Below are 21362 nucleotides of genomic sequence, written 5' to 3' on the forward strand. Positions count from 1 at the left end.
ATCTTATTGCATGTGGACCTTCTGACAGAGAACCTTGCCCTCCTCCCTAGAAAGTCAATGAAGAGAATACTCTCAAGACGAGAGTCTTCTTCAGAGTATGACTGAGTGCCTGAAGAATTCTAACAGAGAAGTTCATCTCCAATGTAAGTGCCCTGGAGCCAGGGGATGGATTAGAGAAAGGGAGGTAGTACTCAAGATCTCCATATACACTGCTGAATGGTGACCAAATAGGGCCACAGAGAGACTCACAAGGTCTCCAAACCACCTGTGTCATGGGTAATTGTTGATGTGAGAGAGGAGAGGAGTTTGGAAGGGATACAACAAAAGACTCCAGATCAACTGGGCCAGAAGGAAGCGCTTTAGAAAACACGTCAATGAAAGTTTGAGCCTTGATAGAATTCTGGTGCCATTTTGTTGTTTCGGTGACCAAGATACATGTTTAGGAGACTCTTCTGCCAGAGGCTGAGTCCCCATCACACCCACCACTGTACCTCTAGTCTGCATGCAGTGTCCTGACTTATTGTTGGGGTTTGGGGGTAATTGTTTTGGTCCATTTCTGCTATCGCAGTTCTTCATTACCTGTCCTTGTACACCTCCACTTCTTCAACCCTCTCTGTTCTCACCCTCTAGTCACTCCCACCATCATTCCCCTCTTTCCTTTAAGGAAATTTAACTCAGGTGACTTCAGAGCAGCAAATAGAGAGTAGCCTGATTGTGTTCTTTGAAGAAAAGTCCAGATGCTAGCTACATAAAAATGCCATGAAATGAAGGGATGGAAAATAAAAAGGATATTATAATCATGGGCCTGGGCAAAGCCATCTGAGGGAAGTGATTTCTGTCAGAATGAAGTATATAACCTGCTTTCACATATAAGTGCATATCTGACAGAGAAAGAATAAGTAGGGAAGTTCCAGGATAATGGTCCTCATTTCTGAGTATATGTTAGAATCATCTGGAGAGCTTAAAAAATATAGATACTTGGACCCCATCAAAGAGATTTTCATTTAATTGGAGTTTAGGGGCTTCCCTCGTGGCCTGCAATGCAGGGGACCTGGGTTCGATCCCTGGGTTGGGAACATCCCCTGGAGAAGGGACTGGCTACCCACTCCAGTATTCTTGGCTGGAGAATTCCTTGAATAGATGAACCTGGTGGTCTATGTACAAGGGGTCACAAAGAGTCAGACACGACTGAGTGACTAACATTTTCACTTTTTTCCGTTGCCTCAGTGGTAAAGAACCTGCCTGCCAATGCAGGAGACACAAGTTTGGTCCCTGAGTCGGGAAGATCCCCCTGGAGAAGGAAATGGCAACCCACTCCATTTTTCTTGCCTAGGAAATCCCATGAACAGAGGAGCCTAGTGGGCTGCAGTCCATGGGGCCACAAAAGAGTCAGACCTGATACAGCGACTAAACAACAAGGTAGTAGGCTGGGCATCAGTATTTTTATAGCATCTGAACAGGTAATATTAATGTGCGGCCAGGGATGAAAATCATTAGGCTAATTCAGGACAAGATGATAGCTAAGTGTGCAGTTTACAGAAAGTGCTAAAAATCAAATCACAGTTTGCTTTCCTCTAGTTAATGCTGGCAGAGCCTGGGTCAAAAAGAAGAGGAATGATATCACGTGTCCCATATACCTATTACATTTCTATTTAAAAATATCCATGTGGCAATTTCCATTCTTTAGGTCCTGAGGCTACCTGGACAGATACATCTTGATGGTATAATCAGTAATTGATGAAGAACTCAAATATTATTGCTGTATAATACTTTTATTCAACAGTTTAATGGGGAAAAAACTCACATTTCAGTATGTGTTACATCACAGAATTTTCAGACACGTCAGAATCCAGTGACAAATTACACTTGGAGAAAAGCTTTAAAATCCACTCTTGTAAGCCACTCCTTTGTGAAATATTGAAAAGCAGCTTTGTCTCTCAGCACTAAAGATTATAAAAAGCACCATTTAAAGGAGGACTGACATATTTAATTCCCTTCAAATTATAGTCTTATTCCCCCTTTATAACAGAGCTGTATTCATTCAAAATGCTTTGGTGAAGTAACAACCAACATTCTAAAATTTACCAAAATTTAAGCAAGTTTCACATATGAAGCCAGTATGGAGATTAGAACTAATCAACATTAGTGAGCTTTGGCTGCTCTAAAACCACAACCTGGGTAGGTGTTCTGTAGATGGGAACAGAAAAGAAGTTAGATGATCAGTACATAATACTTAGGGTAGGTACTCCTCAGTCATTTAACCTGACTACAAAATCCAGAGTATTCAGTATTTCACACCAATCATACTGCAAAAGCACTATGCTACATAAAATTCAACTCCACTCACATTGAAACTAATACAAAACTTAACTTTTAAATAATTTATTCAATTCAAAGCACAAGTGAGTAAAGCAAATCAAGACAAAGGCCAAACTTGAATCCTGGAGGGATTCCATTGCTAAGAACTGGATTTTTAAGTAACAGACTCTTAGAGCCTTTTCCTCTGCTTCGTTTTTCTTATAATTTTTAAAGATTTGGCCTTTTTATTATGAAAGTTCCAGTTCACTGCAGAAATGACAGCCCTTCAACCTCCAATTGTGATTGGTGCTTAAGGAGAGACAAGTGCTAAATCCAGAGTTTTAAAAGACCCTAACTCCTATTCCTCCCAGGTCCTCCATCCCATGGGTAACTACAGTCAGCAGTTCCTAGTAAAAGACAGCAAGGACTCAGCTTTAACAATGAGTCAGAATAATACAGGAACAAATGGTGTATCTGCTCTTAAGTCTATGCCCCAAATCACTAGAACATGAAGATTTAGAGATCTCTGAGAATAGAACATATTGCAAACATACACAAACAGACTATTGCATACAATTTTTAGTTGAGGTCAAAAATTTAAAAGCCCTATTTCCCCAATTAAAAGCAGGGGAGTCTATTGTTAATATGTCTCCTTCATTTATACCCAGATTACTATAAGCCCAGTCTAGAAGTAACTTCTTTCTTAATTTAACTTCATTTTAGCAGCATACATGCAGTACCAACACTTGTCAAAAAATTTTTTTATCTCAGATCCGTTAGGTACAACAGACTAGAAATAATCAGAGTGAAGTGACTGGGCCTGGGTTTATAGGATCCTGTCAGAAACTTCTCTTGAATTATTTTATAGGGTTTCTCTACCATATATAAGCATTGTTTTTTTTTTTAAAAAAAAAGCCAACACTCTTGAGGCCAGATACCCTTCAGGGCTTTTACCTAGTGATTAAATCCCATTCAACTCTAATCTTAAAGCAAGCTAATAATCCTGACACAGATGCTCTTCCTTCCATGACACATCTTCCTTAACAGCAAGATGACTAATATTTGCTTTAGGTAACATTTGACTTTAGACCCTTGTAAAGTTTGCCCGACACATGAAGTTAAAGCATAATATAGAAGAAAGTGTAGAAAACATAAACAAGAGACAAAGGGAAGATTTTTTTATATGGTAAATTCTATACAATGGGATCCAAAGACACCAGGATGTGTCTGATTTAATTTTTAAAAGGGTATTTCTAGTTCTGGGTTACTTAAGCCTTAATTTTCCTAGTATCACTCCCTGGCTCAGTTACTCTGCTTCCCACAACTCCTATTCCACTATACAGTTCTTTAATAGTCAGCCCCCTCAAAGAGTTACATTCTTACTTTTTAACTCTGTGAAACTTATAGGCAAAAGCTAAGCAACCAACCAACAAAAAAAAAAAATTTTTTTTTACTCTTTATTCATTTTCAAACTCTGTCAAATTCTTCTGCAGAAAATAAACTAGCCCTTTAACCAATATAAAAGAATGAGTGAGCTGTACTTTGGGGTACTTTCCTCCTTCCCTTTCAACCTAGAACAGTTTCTTGGAGGCAGACTGAGGAGAGTATGATAAGAATTATCAAGGCCATGGGATGTTATCAGCAGCACAGAGAAGGGACAGGACCACTTAAGTCATCATCCAATTCCTCTTATTCCCTTTCCAAAACTGCTGGTAGGCTCCCATTTCTTATCTGGCTGAAAGATTGATTACCTCAGAATTTGGAAAACTGATACCTTCTGCACATTTCCAGATCAGAAAGATTGGAAGGTCACCAACACCAAAACCTGCTGTTGCTGAAGACAGACCCACTCATTTCATAGAAGCCTCTGGCCTGAGAAAAATGGGAGGAATCTCTCTTCCTACCCCACGCTAATGATATTATCTGTGCAGAATAGAAATTTTAATACATGAACACGTGGATGATTACATGATGATACCGCTGACAAGACATATAAGTACAACAAAATCTTCCATGAAGCAAGCAAGATTTTAAATCCTAAGTGACTCACTTATTTACTGGCTATTAGAAAAATACAAAATTCTAGTATAACTGGAGACAGTATAGATCCTGACAGTTGGTTCTAACAGAATTTTAGAATGGCACACCATTCTAAATGTGACTAGAACCATAAAACGTTCTCCACAAAAGCATTTTGCTGTAGAGAGTGGCCTTGCGTGGCTAGAGCAGTATTTACTCTCAGCAATTAACCACCAAAGCACTTAGCAATTTGCATTCTCAGCAAGACAGCAATCCCATACCATACTGCTCACACAGATGATCTAAGAGTTCTACATACCCAAAGACAACTATGTCATCAGCTTTACATGGGAAAGAGAGGAGGTAGCTAATTGACATGTGGGTGCCCTTTCAGTGGGACTGGGCTCATCTCAAGGAGCCTCTCAAGCATCAAATCTGGCCTCCTTCAGTACTGAATGTTTGGCTTGCACTTATTTGTAATGCAAGAGCCACAGAAACTTAGGGGAAAATATCTTATCTCCGAATCTCAAGAGTGGATTGAGTAGAACTTTTTACTCCACAAATGGAAATCACTGACCCCTCATCATCATCAAACACTTTTTGGGAAAAGATACAGAAGAGCAAGATGACTGTTAGCATTTAGCACATGAAAGCAATACTTTTCACTGCTGAGACTACCAAGGGTAATTTCTTGCTTCTTGGCGTAATGAATCTTTAAGTTGAAGGAAACTTTTAGTGCACAAAATGAGCCTGAATGGGCCTGTATCTAGAACAATGTTAACTGTAATGATGTACAGAGTCAGCCTCTTTAATGTATGATTGTAGAGGGCTAGAGTAGAGAAGAAAATACAGTGAGCTATTTATCAAAAGCTTGAGGTTCTCCAAAAGCAGTCTCTTTAGACCAATGAAAAGGCATTTTTTGGAGAAAAGAAAAATGTAGGCACATAAAAATCTTCCAAGGACAAAAAACATGAAAGTTTTTACTAGTTTAACTCTTACCTTCAAAGCTGTCTGTGAAAAAACACATGGAAGCAGGGCCAAACCAGGTGGGAAGAAGTATGGGAATGTGCCAATACAGCCTTAACTGTGGCACCAAACCAAAACAAAAAAGTAGGCCTTCTGCATTCTGCCTTTCATATCATACTGAGCCAGAGTTTCTTCAGTAGAAGTTAAGGTAAGTGGTAACAAAGTGTCATGGGCCTGTGCTGGCTTAAAAAGGAGACATTCTGGCAGCCCTAATCTGTGAGGTGGGTCAGGTCTCACAAAGCCTTTGAAAGGGGTCACTTACCTACTAAGTTCTGTGCTAGGGAACGGTCAGGTATAGGATTTGAAGGAGGCTAACAAAGCAAGAATGTGAAATGAAAGGGAAAAGGGTTCTTATGGGGCATCTGGTATCATTTAAAAAAGCACAGATTGTGCCACATTCTCTGGGAATACAGAGAACCCATGCAAGAAAAGCTGCTCCTGCAAGGAGGCAGCTGTAAGTAGGGCAGCAGTCTGGCACAAGTCCATTCCTTGGAGAGCCAAGGTAGTAGCAGTGATAGAATCTCCACCCAACAAGGATCCTGAGAGTTTGTTCTTCATTCACTTTAGGAAAAAAGATTCCTGTAATGGCTCTTCCTGAAGCTCTCCCAAATAGTCTTGGTGAGTTCCCATAGGCAGGGAGAATACATCTAGCTAGGAGGCTTCCATTAACTTTCCCTTCATATATATATATATATGTATATATATATATATATATATATATATATATATAGTGTTAAAATAAATTCCATAAACTCATAAAGCTCTCATCTGCAATCAAATGCAAAAGCAGAGCATCCTACTCAGGCACTGAAACACACATATTAGCCTCAAAGCAAATCAGCCTTCCAGTCCCAGCTAAGACTGGTCCAGTCCAGAAAGGCAAGGGAGATGCTTCTCCTGAATCCTGGGAGGCAGGAAGGGATCCCTCAGATGGGCTTGTACAGAAGAGTAGTGACATACTTCTTCTTGTAGCGATGGGTTGCACTAAGGACCATCACACTGTCCTGCAAGGGAAATAAACACATGCAGTTATTTCACTAGTTCAGGATGGAAACAGCCGTTCTCAGCCATTAATCCCTGACAGTTGCTCACTTTAAACAGAGTTACTTTGATATTATAAAAAAAGGTGGTCTGGGAGTCAAATCAATTTGTTTTGATCCTGACACCTACTGTTACACTCTGTGACCCTGAGTAATTACTTTGTTGTTCAGTTGCTAAGCTGTGTCCAACTTCTATCTCCAAGTCTTTTTTCCTCATCATTACAAAGATTAATACCCACCATTAAGATGGCTCCAATGATTACATGAAAATATCTGACACAGAATCTGACAGAAAACAGGTGCTGAAGAAATATTAGTGTTCTATCTCACTTCCTTTTCCACCTCAAATTCAAAACATTGGGCTTAAAACTATCACGGAAAAAAAGAAATATTGTGACATCTGTTTCTAGAAGGAAGTCTTAAAAGCAATGAGAAGAAACGGCAGTGATCCTTTTGAAAAACCATTTCCAAGCCCCAAAACAGGTCTGGGGCTGGACTTAAAAACCATTCTCTCTGATCAAGAGGGGACTCAGGAATCATCTTCTATCCTTGAACAAAGTAGACCCTAAAATCCTCCTTGGAAAGACACTCCATCCAATGAAGCAATTCCAAACAGCTTAAACCATCTTGAGAGAACCAGGGATGGTTATCATCCACAATGTATACTTACCAGATTGACATTCTGTGACCACAGCCTAAACATGACAGAAGCAAGGCAGGTAAAATATTTAACTCCAGAAAGAATTTGGTAGAAATCAAGAGCAGGTGACAAATAAAGACCTACTTGGAAAAACCAGCACCATAATCTCTAGGAAAGAACATGGAATGAGGACAGGAAGACAGGACCTCAGTCCTCTCTCTGGTCCTTACTGGCAATATGACCTTCTCTGAGCCTTAGTTTCTTTATCTCTAAAACAGGAGTTAAAAATAATACTTATCTTACAAGCTTATTAGGAAAATTAAATTCAATAATACACGTTTATAAGTACCTTATAATCTGTTACAGACAGCTGTATCAGTGATTTCCCTAATCTGGCTGCATATCTAAGAAACATAAGCAACTTAAAAAAATTACTGAGGTCCATCCTAGATGCACTTATTCAGAATCCCTGGGGATAGAGCTTCTGAATCTGTATTTTCACAAACTTCCCCCAAGTAATTCTGTTGATGCTCAGCTTAGTTTGGTAACTACAGAACTATAAAAAATATCCCAATAGCCAGACCACAAAGACATTACAGGACTGAACAGATATTTTCAATCCAGAATCTAAAGCAGCAGAGAAATCAAGAAGCATTCTAAGAAACCAAGAAGCATTCTAAGAGCTGAGGAGCGGTCGGGTAGGGTGGGGGTGGGGTTAGCGGTGCAGAGGGCAAGTCTGGTCGCCTTTCTCCTTTAATTAGTGTATAGGAAAGATGCAAGCACTGGGGTATATACGACTCAGGCACCTTAAAGCCAGCTCATGTCCACCTTTAAACACTAGAGGCCTTAATATCAGATTTAAACATTCTTTGAACTAGAAAGTAAACTTGTTTTTTCTGCAAATTAAATCCTAGTACTTACTATGAACTCACACTTAATTAAGTAGGTGGTGCAAAGGTTATAGCTACCCAAAAAGAAACCAAGAAACAAAAAAGTCCGTTTAATCACAGGGCAATTCAGCTAGCCAGAACTCAGATATCCAATACTAAGATTTAGAATAAACAAACTCACCCTTTGGTTAAAAAAGAGAAAGTTCTTCTCTTATAATTGGACCATTACTGCCAGCTTCAGCAAACCACTAGAGAACATGTGTTCAACTCTTGCCCTCCTGTTTTTGGGAGCTATGTGAAGAAGCAGGCCCACCATTTACCTTAATGGACAATGCATAGAGATGGTTCAGCATAACATGATTGGGCTCGGGGAGCAAGGCTGGGTCACACTGTTTAAAAAAAAAAGACTACATGGGGTTAAATGTATAATCTTAAACCAAACAGTTTATTCTTCCTCAAAGATCTTTGGAACTGTTGAAAAACTCAAAACTAGAAGGTATTATTGCTTTTAAATAATTCACTTATTCTAGTATACATCAATCGGAGAAAGCAATGGCACCCCACTCCAGTACTCTTGCCTGGAAAATCCCATGGACGGAGGAGCCTTGAAGGCTACAGTCCATGGGGTTGCTGAGGGCTGGACACAACTGAGCGACTTCACTTTCACGTTTCACTTTCATGCATTGGAGAAGGAAATGGCAACCCACTCCACTGTTCTTGCCTGGAGAATCCAGGGACAGGGGAGCCTGGTGGGCTGCCATCTATGGGGTCGCACAGAGTCGGACACGACTGAAGTGACTTAGCAGTAGCAGCAGCAGTATACATCAATAATATATTCTCATCATAGAAAATCACAAAAATTCTGAGTCCAGGGCAGAAACTCTAAGCTTCAGTATCTATTCATCCTCTTTTTAATGGACCTTACCCACAACACATACAGAAGGTTTGTGTTAAGAGGCAAAAATAATCTTAGTGGGAATCAAGTGAATTGACTAGAAATATAAATTATATGAAAAATATGCTTCTTTTGGATATTGCCAAATGATAAATACTTCTTATCTTATGTTGTAATGAAAGTCTTAGAAACTGTTTCTAGCAATCCACAGCTCTGAGCTGATACATTAGGACCAGAAGAAAACTATGAATTTTTATATCTGTACTTGGAAAAGTCACAACACAGCCCTGGAAAAAGGAACCTGTAATGCTACTGATACATACATGATTCATATTCAACAGACCTTTGTAATAATCCCAAACTCTAAGATTACTACACTTTGGCTCAAATGATCCTAGTAACCCTCAGATGCCCCAGCAATATTTTTAGAATACTCACAGATATGTTAGTGTCCTTGTTAAGAATAACTTGGAGAAGGTGAGGAGGCAGGATGGGTGGGGATTTAAATCTCTCCTCTGATCGAAACACATACATTTCTTGACCATAAGGCCCTGGGGGTGAGCTGGAAAGGTCTGGAAGAAATTTATTGAAATATAGAGGAAAGTTGGACAGCTAGTAGAGATGCATGAAAAAACTGTCAATACATGGCAGGCAATATTAAATATGGTAGAAGTCAAGAATCATAAACTTGTGACTTGTTGGGTCTACAACTATAAGGTAAAAGAAAAAGTCTGGGTCATTCGGAACATAAACCATGAAGTTCTTCATGGCAACATGATGTGGAGGACAGGGGAGGAGATAAGGTTGTAGGTTCAGGGGAGAGCTACTCCATTTATCAACTGTATGACTTGGAACAAATCTCTCTACTATAGTCAATTTCTTCATTCATAAAATGAAAACAACAATTTCTGCCCTATTTCACAGTGTCTTTATAGGAATCAAATGAGACAACAGATGTGACAATGCCTTAAAAACTATTAAACATGAAAATATTAGATTTTTCTTTTTCCCACCCAAGCAACAATAAAGGTTATAGATTCTAGGACTATTGATACTACAATGACTGTGACAATGAGGAAAAATGACTAACAATGTAGTAGTCATTAGGGAAATACAAGTTAAAACCATAAGATACCACATCACACTCATTAATTTGGCTATAATAAAAAAAGACAGACAATAATAATTATTGGCGATGATGTGGAGAAACAAGAACCTTTGTACTATTCCCATTGCTGGCTGGAATGCAAAATGGTGCAGCCACTCTGGAAAACAGTCCAGCAGTTCCTCCAGAAGTTAAGCACAGTTACCATATGACCGGCAATTATACTCCTGGGCATATACCCAAGAGAAATGAAAACAGATGTCCACAAAAGAACTTGAACATAAATGTTTATAACATCATCATTTGTAACATACAAAAAGTGGAAACAGTCCAAGTTTCATCAGCTAAATAAATGGATCAACAAAATGGTACACCCATACAAGGGTATTTAATTCAGTTGTAAGGAATGAAGTACTTAAACATATTAAAACATGGATGAGCCCTCAAAACATTATGCTAAGTTAAAGAAGCCACACACAAAAGACCACGAAGTGTATAATCCCTTTTATACGAAATGTCCAAACTAGGAAAATCCATAGAGACACAAAATAATTTAGGGATGCCAGAGGTGGAGAGAAGCAAGGAATGGGAAGTAACTGCTAATGGGAATGGAGTTTCTTTTGGGGGGTTAAAATGGTCTGGAATTAGATGGTGATAATGGTTGTACGACTCGGTGAATACACTAAATATTATCTAATTGTACACCTTAAAAGAGTGAATTTTATGGCATGTGAAATTAAATCTTTAAAAAATGGGAAAAGTATATATAGCTAAGAACAGAAATACACAAAAATGAGGAGAACTATAATTTTTTGCTTGATATTTTTTACAGTTCCTAGTAAGAAGGATTTTTAAACCAATTCAACATAAGAATTCAGAATTCAATTATATGTGGGGCAAAAGAAGAGTAGCAAAAATACTGTTAAATTAAACAATATCTTAAAAACATATAGAACTTGACACTTTTCAAAGTACTCTGTTATTTTGTCATGTGAACTACAAAATTACTCTTGGCAAGTACATAGAACAGTTTTTTCTCTTTTCATTAAAAAAAAAGGTAAAGTCATTTAGCTAAAGTTATATACATGGCAAGATGGTCACTGAGTGCAGATTAAAACTCAAGATTCCTAATAAAATGTATTCTAAACCTTACCTCAGAGGATCAGGAAATTGGGTGAAAGAAGGAAAGGAAGAATATCAACAGTATGCTAGTCTTCTCTCTATATAATTATATGTCTATTGTTCACTGGTTGCTTTGCTAGAATCATATAATGCAAAAATTTAGTCATAGTGGCCTCGACATTTAACTTGGTATTTTTTAATCTCTTTTTAATTTCTACCCCACCAGTTAATAACAATGTCCAGCCTTACTTTCTGACCTTATATAATGAAAACAATATCTGTAATTTTTCTAAGCAGATAATATTATACTACTGATTATTCTCTTTAGAAATTATTCTGCATAGGCTACCCTTGTATCCTGAGATTCTAATATGTCTCACTTCAGCCACTGTGTCTCCTCAGCTGAGAATCACTGAGAGTTTAAGCCTTTGATTTTACTGATAAGAAACTTTGAAAACTAAAGATGTTGAAGGACTGACACATAATGGGAAAGCTAGTTAGTAGCGGAGGCAGGTTTTGAACTCAAAAGGGAGAAGTTTGCTTACTGGGAACACAGTTCTTTAGACACTCACAGTCTTTACTGTAAAGAAACAAAACTGGTCACTGTGAATGTGGACGGCAAATCGCTTTTCTGGTGTTACAGCCAATGTAAGTAGAGATGAAGGCCTTGGAAAAAATACTGGGAGAAACAAAAGCATAGAGGTCTATTCCTCTATTGAGGATTTTTTTTTTTTAACCCAAAACTTTAAAAATTTCAGTTAACATATACACAAAAGAAATTTGAGGTTTTTATAACTCTTTTTTCCCCAAAGACTGCCATATGGGTAGGGCCTATTAAATATACAACTGCCAACTAAGCTATCAATCTGGCAGGATTAAGTTGAGGCAGCTAAACATGGCATAGGAGACCTAAGTAGCTCCTGCTAGTTGATACTGTCAAAGGTCAATGAAAAAACTGAAATATTATTAGAAATAGCTTTTTAAACTATAGATCACAGCACATTAGTCGTTTATAAAAAGAAGAATAAAGTAGAAAATAAAGTGCTTCAGATGTAATAAAGGCAAACATTAAAGTGCAAGACATGTTACTGGTTTGTGTGATGTGTGTGTTGGGTTACAATGTAAATTTAATGTAGATCAAATATATTTACTTTCACTTACTGTGAAATCAAACACATTACACAGATTTCATTCTCAGAGAATATGACCTAAATGTTTACAGGAGAAACATACATACAATTTGGAAGATTCCTAAGTCGAAAATGAAAAAAACAAAAACCACTCTTGGGAAGAAACATGCATTTTAAGAAAGGAAAGATCAAGAAAGAGCAAATACTACAAAATTACCTCGACAAGATGTCTCTGAGCTTTCCATTGAATCTAGCTTTAAAGCATCAAACACCTCAAAATCAGATTTCTTGACATGAATCAAATTGTTAATTGTGCCAAGCTGACTGGTAACCACAGGCTGAAACAGTGAATGGAAAAAAAAAAAAAATTCATGAATCCCCATTTCAAATACATCTCATCCATTCAACTCTCCTCTTTTTAGAAGGGATTATACTTGACACCACCATCTTTTATCAACAGGGAAATCCAACAGCAATGATATTTGACACCCAGCGGAATAACAGCTAAAAGGAGACTGTTAAGCCAGTGGTTACCCTCGGAGGTCAAGGTCTTACCTCTGATGGATCGTGAACCCACTGTCCATCCACAAAAAACTTGTACTGGTGCTCTCCCTCAGGGAGGTCCAGGATGGCAACAAAGTCATTATGGCTACAGAAGAAAACAGAAAGTTAAACAGACTAAATTCTTATTAGAAGACAGAAGATAAATGTAAAACCATGAGGCAATCACAGTATCATACCAGTGATCTCCCACACTCCTAAGTGATTGCACCCCCTGGAGTGAAAAATAATTTATAAACCCATCCTCCTTTTCTATATCCCCTTGAGCATGTATTTGCTATCCCTCCTAACAACTTTAATTTTTAACTAATATCTGAAAAAGAACAATAAAGATATTAATCCCCCAGAATGTTTCACTTTAGTACAACTATTTTGCTTCAGCAGAACAGATCCCTCAGGAGTGTAAAAAAGATAGCAAGTAGGTTCAGGATACGAAGTGCCTCAAGGTACTCTTTCCACATTTTGGTGAGCATTTTCTAGAAAATTACCTATATACAAAGGGCCATAGTCAGTTACATAACTCATTGTTGCTCTGTAAGCAACAAATAACATTACTACCTAGCACTTTTCAACGTGTTTTGTTTTAGTGCAGAAGTCAGGGCAACTGGACTCAGGCAGTTACGGGAGACTTCCCACAAGCATAGAAAGGACTTCTATTAATACAATCCTAAAGAACATACCTCCAAAACTGTTGGAAGTCCCTCTGAGGCAATGACATTCTAAGTGGTAAAACATCTCTGACTCACTAAAAGGTTAAAAAAAATGTCACAGATATAGTTACTGGTCACAAAAAATGTTCTAGAGAAAGTCCCTAGCAGGTGGAGAGGAGTAGTCCAGCCAAGTCTCTCTCCTGAGAAAGGAAATTGGGTCTCTACTCCTGGACCCAGCAGACTCAACCAAGACACTTGTCTTCACCTCTTAATCAGTGGAATCTTGGTGCTCCAATTGTTGAAGGACCCAGAGATGAAGACCTCCTTGCCTCCTTCAGACCAGCGGATAACAGTGGGCCGGGCCTGCTGTGTGGGCTTTACGGAGTCCTCCAAATCCTGCTGCCATGATACAAACTCTTTGTCCCCAGGGAGCTGTAAGAAGGATTAGGTCATCCCTAAATTGTGTCCCTGGAATTCTGAAAAGGTCACTCTCCTCCTTAGGGCAGAGGGGGGTGCTACATTTCTGATAAGGATTAATAAGTCTTGAAATGAGCAACTACTTCAAATTTTGAACAAAACTATAGAAAAGAAACTCATCTAGGACCCATATGGTCAAATGGCTTATGCCCAAAGTCTGCCCAAATCACAGCTTAATTTCTGAGTCTGCATGAATCACTCATCCTTTCAGAGTCTTGGGGTGTCCCTTAAAATACAAACAAACAAAAAATCTTACTTCCTGTCACCAGATTAACTCATAGGCAGACAATCATGATATGCTTATCTCTTAAGAGAAAAATATCAAAATAAAGCACAGTTCTACAAAAAATAATTAAGTTAGTCATCTATTTTTTTTCTTTTGCTGTGCCATGCAGCATGCAGGATCTTAGTTCCCCAACCAAGGATTCAAACCCTCACCCCTGCAGCGGAAGCACAGAGTTTTAATCACTGGACCACCAAGGAAGTCCTGAGCCATGTATTTTTCATATGTAAATATATGCATCTCAATTATCAGTTGTAATAGAAATCAGAGATACTAAAATTCTTAAATAATTCATAATTTCCTCTTTAGTTAATAGGTTATAAAAAGACATTAAATATATAAAAATCAGATCACTGGTTTCCTAAATTTTGAGAAATAGTTATGAAATCTTACTTATTCATCTATGCCAGGCTTATACTAGTAATTTTCAGGAGTAGGGATGAAAATTGTGGAGCTACAAGAACCATCGGATCAAAAACACAGTTTCCTTTATAAAAGTGGTTCCCATATCAAATGAGGTATGTAGGGTTGCAGAAGAAAACTGACTCCTTAGTCAAGTTTATTTTCATTACCATCCTTTAGAACAGAAACTGGCAAACTATGGCCAGTGAGCCAGATGCTTTTATAAATAAAGTTTTATTGGAAAATAGCCACACTCATTCACTTACTAATTTTCTATAGCTGCTTTCATGCTGCAATGGCAGAACTGAATATCAGTGACAGAGACTGTATGGTCTACCACAAAGTCTAAAATATTTACTATCTGGCCCTTTACAGAAAACGTTTGTTGACCTATACTTTAGAGTGGCTTAAATGACTTTGGTAAATAAGTCTTTATGGTATCAAGCCAAAATATTATTAATACCAAATAAAATAATGTGGGATAAAAAAAAAGACTAGTTTATTCACTTGCACTTTACTTTCAAAATGGCTGAGGCAGTCTACCTTCCATACTGTCTCTGAATATTCCTCAAAACTACAGTATGAGACGTTAGTGGCAACATAATCCTTAGTAAACAAAGAGAACTGAAGGAACTTTCACATTATATAAGGAAGTGACAAGAGAAAAACTTGATCTCCATTTTCTCAAAGCAATGAACTCATTTGACAGTCTGGATTAGAATTATAGAAATTTTTACATTCCTAACAATTATATATGCCTCAGATTCTGATTCAGATATAGGACCTGGGAATCTATTTTTAAGAAGCTTCCCAGACAATAATCCTAAAATTTAATGTTGAAAATGAAGAAAGAAATCTCATCATTAGAGATACATCCTAAAATACTTATAGGTAAAGTAATATTTGATATGATGGTCTGGGATTTGCTTAAAAATAATTGGTGGGGGTAGAGTGGATTGGGGTATAGATGATATGAATTCATTCATGATTTGATCACTGTTTAAACTGGATGACAGTTATATAGGATTCATTACACTGCTCTCCTGACTTTGAAACATGGAAAATGTTTCAGATTTTCCATGAAGTGTTTAAATAAATCCCAGTAAGTCTAATGTGCAAATAGGATTGAAAACCACTGAACTAGTCCACTGAAGGGTGGCATTTGAAGCAATATAGGCCCTTCTGCCACTGTTTCTATCATTTACTTGTATGCTTTATTATTTTAGAATTTGAAAGCTACAAACTATTAATATGCCTAGCTTTGGAAGAAAGCCCTTCCACGTATGATATGACATTTCTGTGGTAGGCATCAGTGCAGCTGACAAGCAGAAAGATTGTTTACTCCAAGTTAAATAGTCAGCAAAATCATCAGGAAAAGAGGCAAAACAACTAGAATTACAATTGAAAACTGTTTAAGTGAAACACTGAGGAAAGAAATAGAATAGACTGAGCAACTGTAAAATCTTAGATTTGGAAATGACCTTGGGAATTATTTGAACCAATCTTAGTTCACAAATGGCAAGACTGAGGTAAGGGAAAGAATGATCCAAAATAGGCTCCATTTCAGATAGAGCAACCTGGCTTTTATTCAGGACACCGATTACTGCAGCCACAGTTTGACAAGTACACAGTACTTAAATCCTGAGTCATCAGTGTAGGAAATGGATAAAAATACAATCACCTTGAGAAAGCTTTGAAGAAGTAGATTCAGATGGCTGGGGAGATAGCCCAAGAGTTGAGGAAGAAGTCCTGAAGTGGAAGAAGCAAGAAAGGAACAGAGAAGAAACCCCAAGAAATCACCTTCACTTCTCTCTGTGATTATGTTTTCAATTGGGATCCAAGAAAATAAACAGAATCCACATTTCATGTGTTACCAACCCAGCAAAATTACTCTCTATTTACCCTGGTCGCTCAGACGGTAAGGCATCTGCCTGCAATTCAGGAGACCCAGGTGCAATCCCTGGATCCGGAAAATCCCCTGGAAAGGGAATGGCAACCCACTTCAGTATTCTTGTCTGGAGAATCCCATGGATATGGGGTTGCAAAGAGTCGGAGATGACTGAATGACTAACACACACACACATTTACAAGAGTAAATAAAATAAAACCTCAGATGTGTGGCAAGGGAGAGTGATAACATCAAACACACTCCAATCTCCTCAATCCCTCCATTTTTCTACTTCATCCCAGTCAGACGACCAGGTGGAATTACTGTATTTAATGCAGACAGCTCTAAAAGTGATTAGAAACATTCGGATGTAATTTTATTGCTGTCAGCTCCATCTATCCTTTCTGTAGGGTGAACACAAGTTGCCACTTTCCTGAAAGTCCTAGACTGACAGCCAGGTCTTCAGGGAAACTGTGGGTTGTCCCTTTTCAGTTTGGTAATATTATGAAGTAATACCGGGAAGTGAAGAAATCCTCAACTTATTTGCTCTCCCACTTAAGAAGTAGCTGGACATGAAAAAAAGCACCTCAGCCATAACTATAAAGTATGAGATGAAAACTAAGCAGTCAACCAAATAATGTCCTTTATTGATCCCCAGGACTAGGAAAAAGTATTCATATAAGCAAGGGGTTGCTGCTCAGTCATGCCAAAGAGGAAGAGGATCTGAAGTGCTGATCTCTTAGAAGGGCAAAAATGAGACTAATACAAAGAAGTAGAAGTGTTCAGGGAAAAGTCACTTACCTACCTTAGGGCAAATGTGAGAAACTGCCGCCTGTGGTCAGCAACTCAGGTAACCTACAGTCTGAAGTTTTTCACAACCTACAAATTCATCAATACTCTAGAAGAGGCATCCAGGAGAACCAAGGGTGGAGGGGGGCGGCGGGGGGGGGGGGGTTGTTGGCCTCATCCTAAAAATGTGGCAAACACAGGAGTCCAGTAACAGGAACTCCGCCTCTATCCTATTTTGAGGCAGCACCGCAAAAAGAATGACCACCCAGTATCTCCGTCCCCAGAAAAAAGCCTTTAATTCTAAAAGCCTTAATTCCGGTCAGTGTGGTAAGGAAAAAACAAAAGAGGGAGGAGGAGCCCTGACACTCAGCCTGCTGCAGGACCGCCACCAACTAGGGGCGTGGGGACGCTCACCTTGGAGTCCGGCAGGCTGAAGACGCTGGGGTCGTCGGTGCTCCCCACCATGATCTTATGTTCCTTACCCGGAGCATGGCCGCCGGCGCCCTCGGCGCGCGCAGCCTTGGCGCCGTGGCGCTCCCCGGCCACTCGATCGCTGGTGTTTCCCATGGCTGTGCAGCTCGAGTCGGGGGCCACCTGCCGTAGGGAACAGCATGGGGCAAGGGACACCCCGGCAGTCTTGTCAGGGGAGCCCCCGGCCCCGCCCCTGCGTCTGGGGAACCGGGCGAGGGAATCCCCGCCCCAGGGAAGCCGTGCCTGGGGGACCTCTTCCTCCCTGGCCTCCAAGAACACCCGGAACCCCCAAACCCTCTAGAGGCCCGCTGCTCAAGAAACCCCCTTTCGGGAACTCCCCCGCATCCCCCGCGCTCACGGTCCAGGGGCGCCCCCACCCCAATCACCTCCCGCGATGCTCTCCCTCCTCCCGGGATCAATGGTGAGATGGCTGTTCTGCGGATAAAGCCACCAATAAAGTTATCGAAATTGAAGCCTCGCCCCGGGCTAGCGAGCCGGGTTTCCTCCTAAAATGGCTACAAGATCAGTGGCGTGGGGCCCGCCCCGCGCGCGTTCCCTGCGGGCGCGCCGCGACGGCGCCCGGGGCCAGCCGGCCTCTCTAGCCGCCGCCGGCTCGGTGGTGGGCCGCCGCGCGCAGCCTCCAGCGCCAGGCGGGGGCGCCCGTGCCGCAGTCAGCGGAGTGCGGGGCCAGGACAGCTTCCCTGGCAAGCCTGCGCCGGAATCTTAGGTTTATTTCAGTTCAGTTCAGTTGCTCAGTCGTGTCCGACTCTTTGCAACCCCATGGACTGCAGCACTCCAGGCCTCCCTGTCCATCACCAACTCCCGGAGTTTACTCAAGCTCATGTCCATTGAGTCTGTGATGCCATCCAACCATCTCATCCTCTGTCGTCCCCTTCTCCTCTCGCCTTCAATCTTTCCCAGCATCAGGCTCGTTTCAATGAGTCAGCTCTTCCCTACCCATCAGGGGGCCAAAGTATTGGAGTTTCAGCTTCAACATCAGTCCTTCCAATGAACACCCAGGACTGATCTCCTTTAGAATAGACTGGTTGGATCTCTTTGCAGTCCAAGGGACTCTCAAGAGTCTTCTCCAACATCACAGTTCAAAAGCATCAGTTCTGCTCTCAGCTCTCTTTATAGTCCAACTCTCACATCCATATATGACTACTGGAAAAACCATAGCCTTGACTAGACGGACCTTTGTTGGCAAAGTAATGTCTCTGCTTTTTAATATGCTGTCTAGGTTAGTCATAACTTTTCTTCCAAGGAGTAAGCCTCTTTTAATTTCATGGTTGCAGTAACCATGCAGTGATTTTGGAGCCCCAAAAAATAAAGTCTGACACTGTTTCCACTGTTTCTCCATCTATTTGCCATGAACTGATGGGACTGGATGCCATGATCTTTGTTTTCTGAATGTTGAGCTTTAAGCCAACTTTTTCCCTCTCCTCTTTCACTTTCATCAAGAGGTTGGTTGAGCCCAAAGACCTGCCATGGGGAAAGGATGGTTCCCAAAAGATACCTGGGGTCCCTTCCCGGGCTCTGGTGCACTGTACCAGGAGGAGCTGTGTTGGTTTCTTCTCGGCCTCCTCACCTGGTCTCAGGTTTGCCAAATGTCTTCATTTTGTAGCATCTTTTCGACAAGCTTCCCAGAGAGGTGAGTTCCTGTAAGGAATAAGAAATAAGAATAAGGACTTGCAATTGAAAGCTAAGGAAATAATGGTAATTGCTGGGGGTTAAAACTAAGTGTTATGGGGAGTACTTAGCAGTCAGAGTGGGACCCCAGGGAAGAGGGAATATTTAGACAAATCTTGACAGATTGTCAAAATTAGAAGAAAGCTATTCTAGGCTAAGAAACGGTATTTGCAGTGAGCAACCTCAGAAGAAATAAAATTCAAGTAAGAAAGCAACAGAAACATCAGAAGGAACACTTAAGGCAGAAAAGGGCAACAACAGCCCTTAGGTTGGGATAAATTCAGCTTTCTACTGATAATTAATGGGATATCTGTGGTATTTGCTAATTCTGACTCTGTATTATGATTATATGCATGTCTAATGACCTACTAGAAACCCTTGTTGCTCAGTGTGTATTACAGTGACCAGCAGCATTGCCATCATCTGGGAGCTTGTTACAAATGCTGAATCAGAGGCCCCATCCTCTGTTCTCTCTCTGTGCATGCATGCTTAGCCCTGTCCAACTCTTTGCAACCCCATAGACACTCTTTGCGACCCCATAGACAGTAGTCTGCCAGGCTCCTCTGTCCATGGGATTTTCCAGGCAAGAATACTGGAATGGGTGGCCATTTCCTTCTCCAGGGGATCTTCCTGACCCAGGAATCGAACCCGCCCCTGCCATCTCAAAAGCAGATTCTGCATTTTAACAAGATCCCCCAAGGGAATGTGAATACACCTGAAAGTATAAGAACCACTGCAGTGACAATAGACAGAGAGAAAAACTAGGTTTGATTCTTTTTCATAGTCTTGCATGCCCCTGTACAGAGTAAACTTTTAATAAAAATTTGCAGAATGAAGGGTACATGAATTCTGCTTGCTACATTTGTAACAGGATAATTCCACTTGGTGGTTCAGTGATAAAGAATCCACCTGCCAGTGCAGGAAAAGCAGGAGACTCAGGTTGGACCCCTGGGGAGGGAAGATTCCCTTGGAGGAGGAAATGGCAACCTGCTCCAATATTCTTGTCTGGAAAATCTCATGGATAAAGCAGCCTGCTGGGCTATAGTTCATAGGGTTGCAAAGAGTCAGACATAACTCAGCAACCATGCAGAAATTCCACTTAGTCTTAAATACAGACAGTCATGGGGGAACCCAAGTCACACAAGGCCACCCTTTCTGAATGAGCAGAAAGGTTGAAAAGTTCAACCTTTTAGTTGAAAAGTTCATTTTTCTATTAAGTTGAATACCCAATCACTTAAGTCCAACAAATCCACTGCTTCCATTTATGTTTTTACTCTGCTCCTAAGAAATTCAGTTATTCTGTGGCTTCTCACCAAAGACAGTTTTCAAGAAGAAAAAATTACATATTTTACTTCAACCTTTTGCTTACCCCTCCAAAATCTTTGCTGTCTAGTTACCTGCTACTTGGATAACCTTATACCACCCCCACTTCCGCCTCCCCACCTCTCTTTTATTCCAAGTTCCTTTTAATTTTTCTATAGGACTCTGAAGTAAGGGCCTTGAAGGACTAATATATTAAATCTTAATTTATTTACTATTCAGCTTTCTAACCCAGGGTGGTTTCTGCACACCAAATAATTTGTCCCTTGTCTGTATTTCTTTATAAGCATCAGATCACCATAGGTGAGATAAATCTGGTTTGGAGGATTATCCATGTCACCGTTCTGCTCTAATAGCATTTACAAATCAGTCAGTAGTTAATAATAAGAGTCAACTTTGCATAATTGCATTTTTAGACATAGGATAAAAATAATTTCACATTGTAGGAAGGATTATCTTCTTATCCCCAGTCTCATGTCTGTTTGTTTTTTCCTTCTACTCAGGAACGACTAGGTAAAGAAACATGACCTCTTAACTCAGTCATGTCCGACTCTTTGTGACCCTGTGGACTGTAGCCTACCAAGCTCCTCTGTCCATGGGATTCTCCGGGTAAGAATACTGGAGTGGGTTGCCATTTCCTTCTCCAGGGGATCTTCCCGACCCAGGG

General features: G+C 40.2%; 1 protein-coding gene across 2 annotated transcripts; it reads right to left on the reverse strand.

Moving 5' to 3' along the window:
• PRKAB2 (protein kinase AMP-activated non-catalytic subunit beta 2) lies at nucleotides 1752-18220 on the reverse strand. Of its 2 annotated transcripts, XM_018045996.1 has the most exons (8): nucleotides 18073-18220; nucleotides 17630-17809; nucleotides 13642-13808; nucleotides 12721-12814; nucleotides 12383-12503; nucleotides 9247-9380; nucleotides 8234-8302; nucleotides 1752-6347 (listed from the first exon to the last, which is right to left on the reverse strand). In XM_018045996.1, the coding sequence occupies exons 2-8, from the start codon at nucleotides 17780-17782 to the stop codon at nucleotides 6270-6272; spliced, it is 816 nt and encodes a 271-aa protein (XP_017901485.1). In that variant the 5' UTR covers nucleotides 17783-17809; nucleotides 18073-18220; the 3' UTR covers nucleotides 1752-6269. The 2 variants fall into 2 exon arrangements, with proteins under 2 accessions (XP_017901485.1, XP_013817925.1); XM_013962471.2 differs by lacking the exon at nucleotides 18073-18220 and having other exon boundaries at nucleotides 17630-17965.

The sequence above is a fragment of the Capra hircus genome, chromosome 3 (genome assembly GCF_001704415.2).
Source record: "Capra hircus breed San Clemente chromosome 3, ASM170441v1, whole genome shotgun sequence".
Classification (NCBI taxonomy): domain Eukaryota; kingdom Metazoa; phylum Chordata; class Mammalia; order Artiodactyla; family Bovidae; genus Capra; species Capra hircus.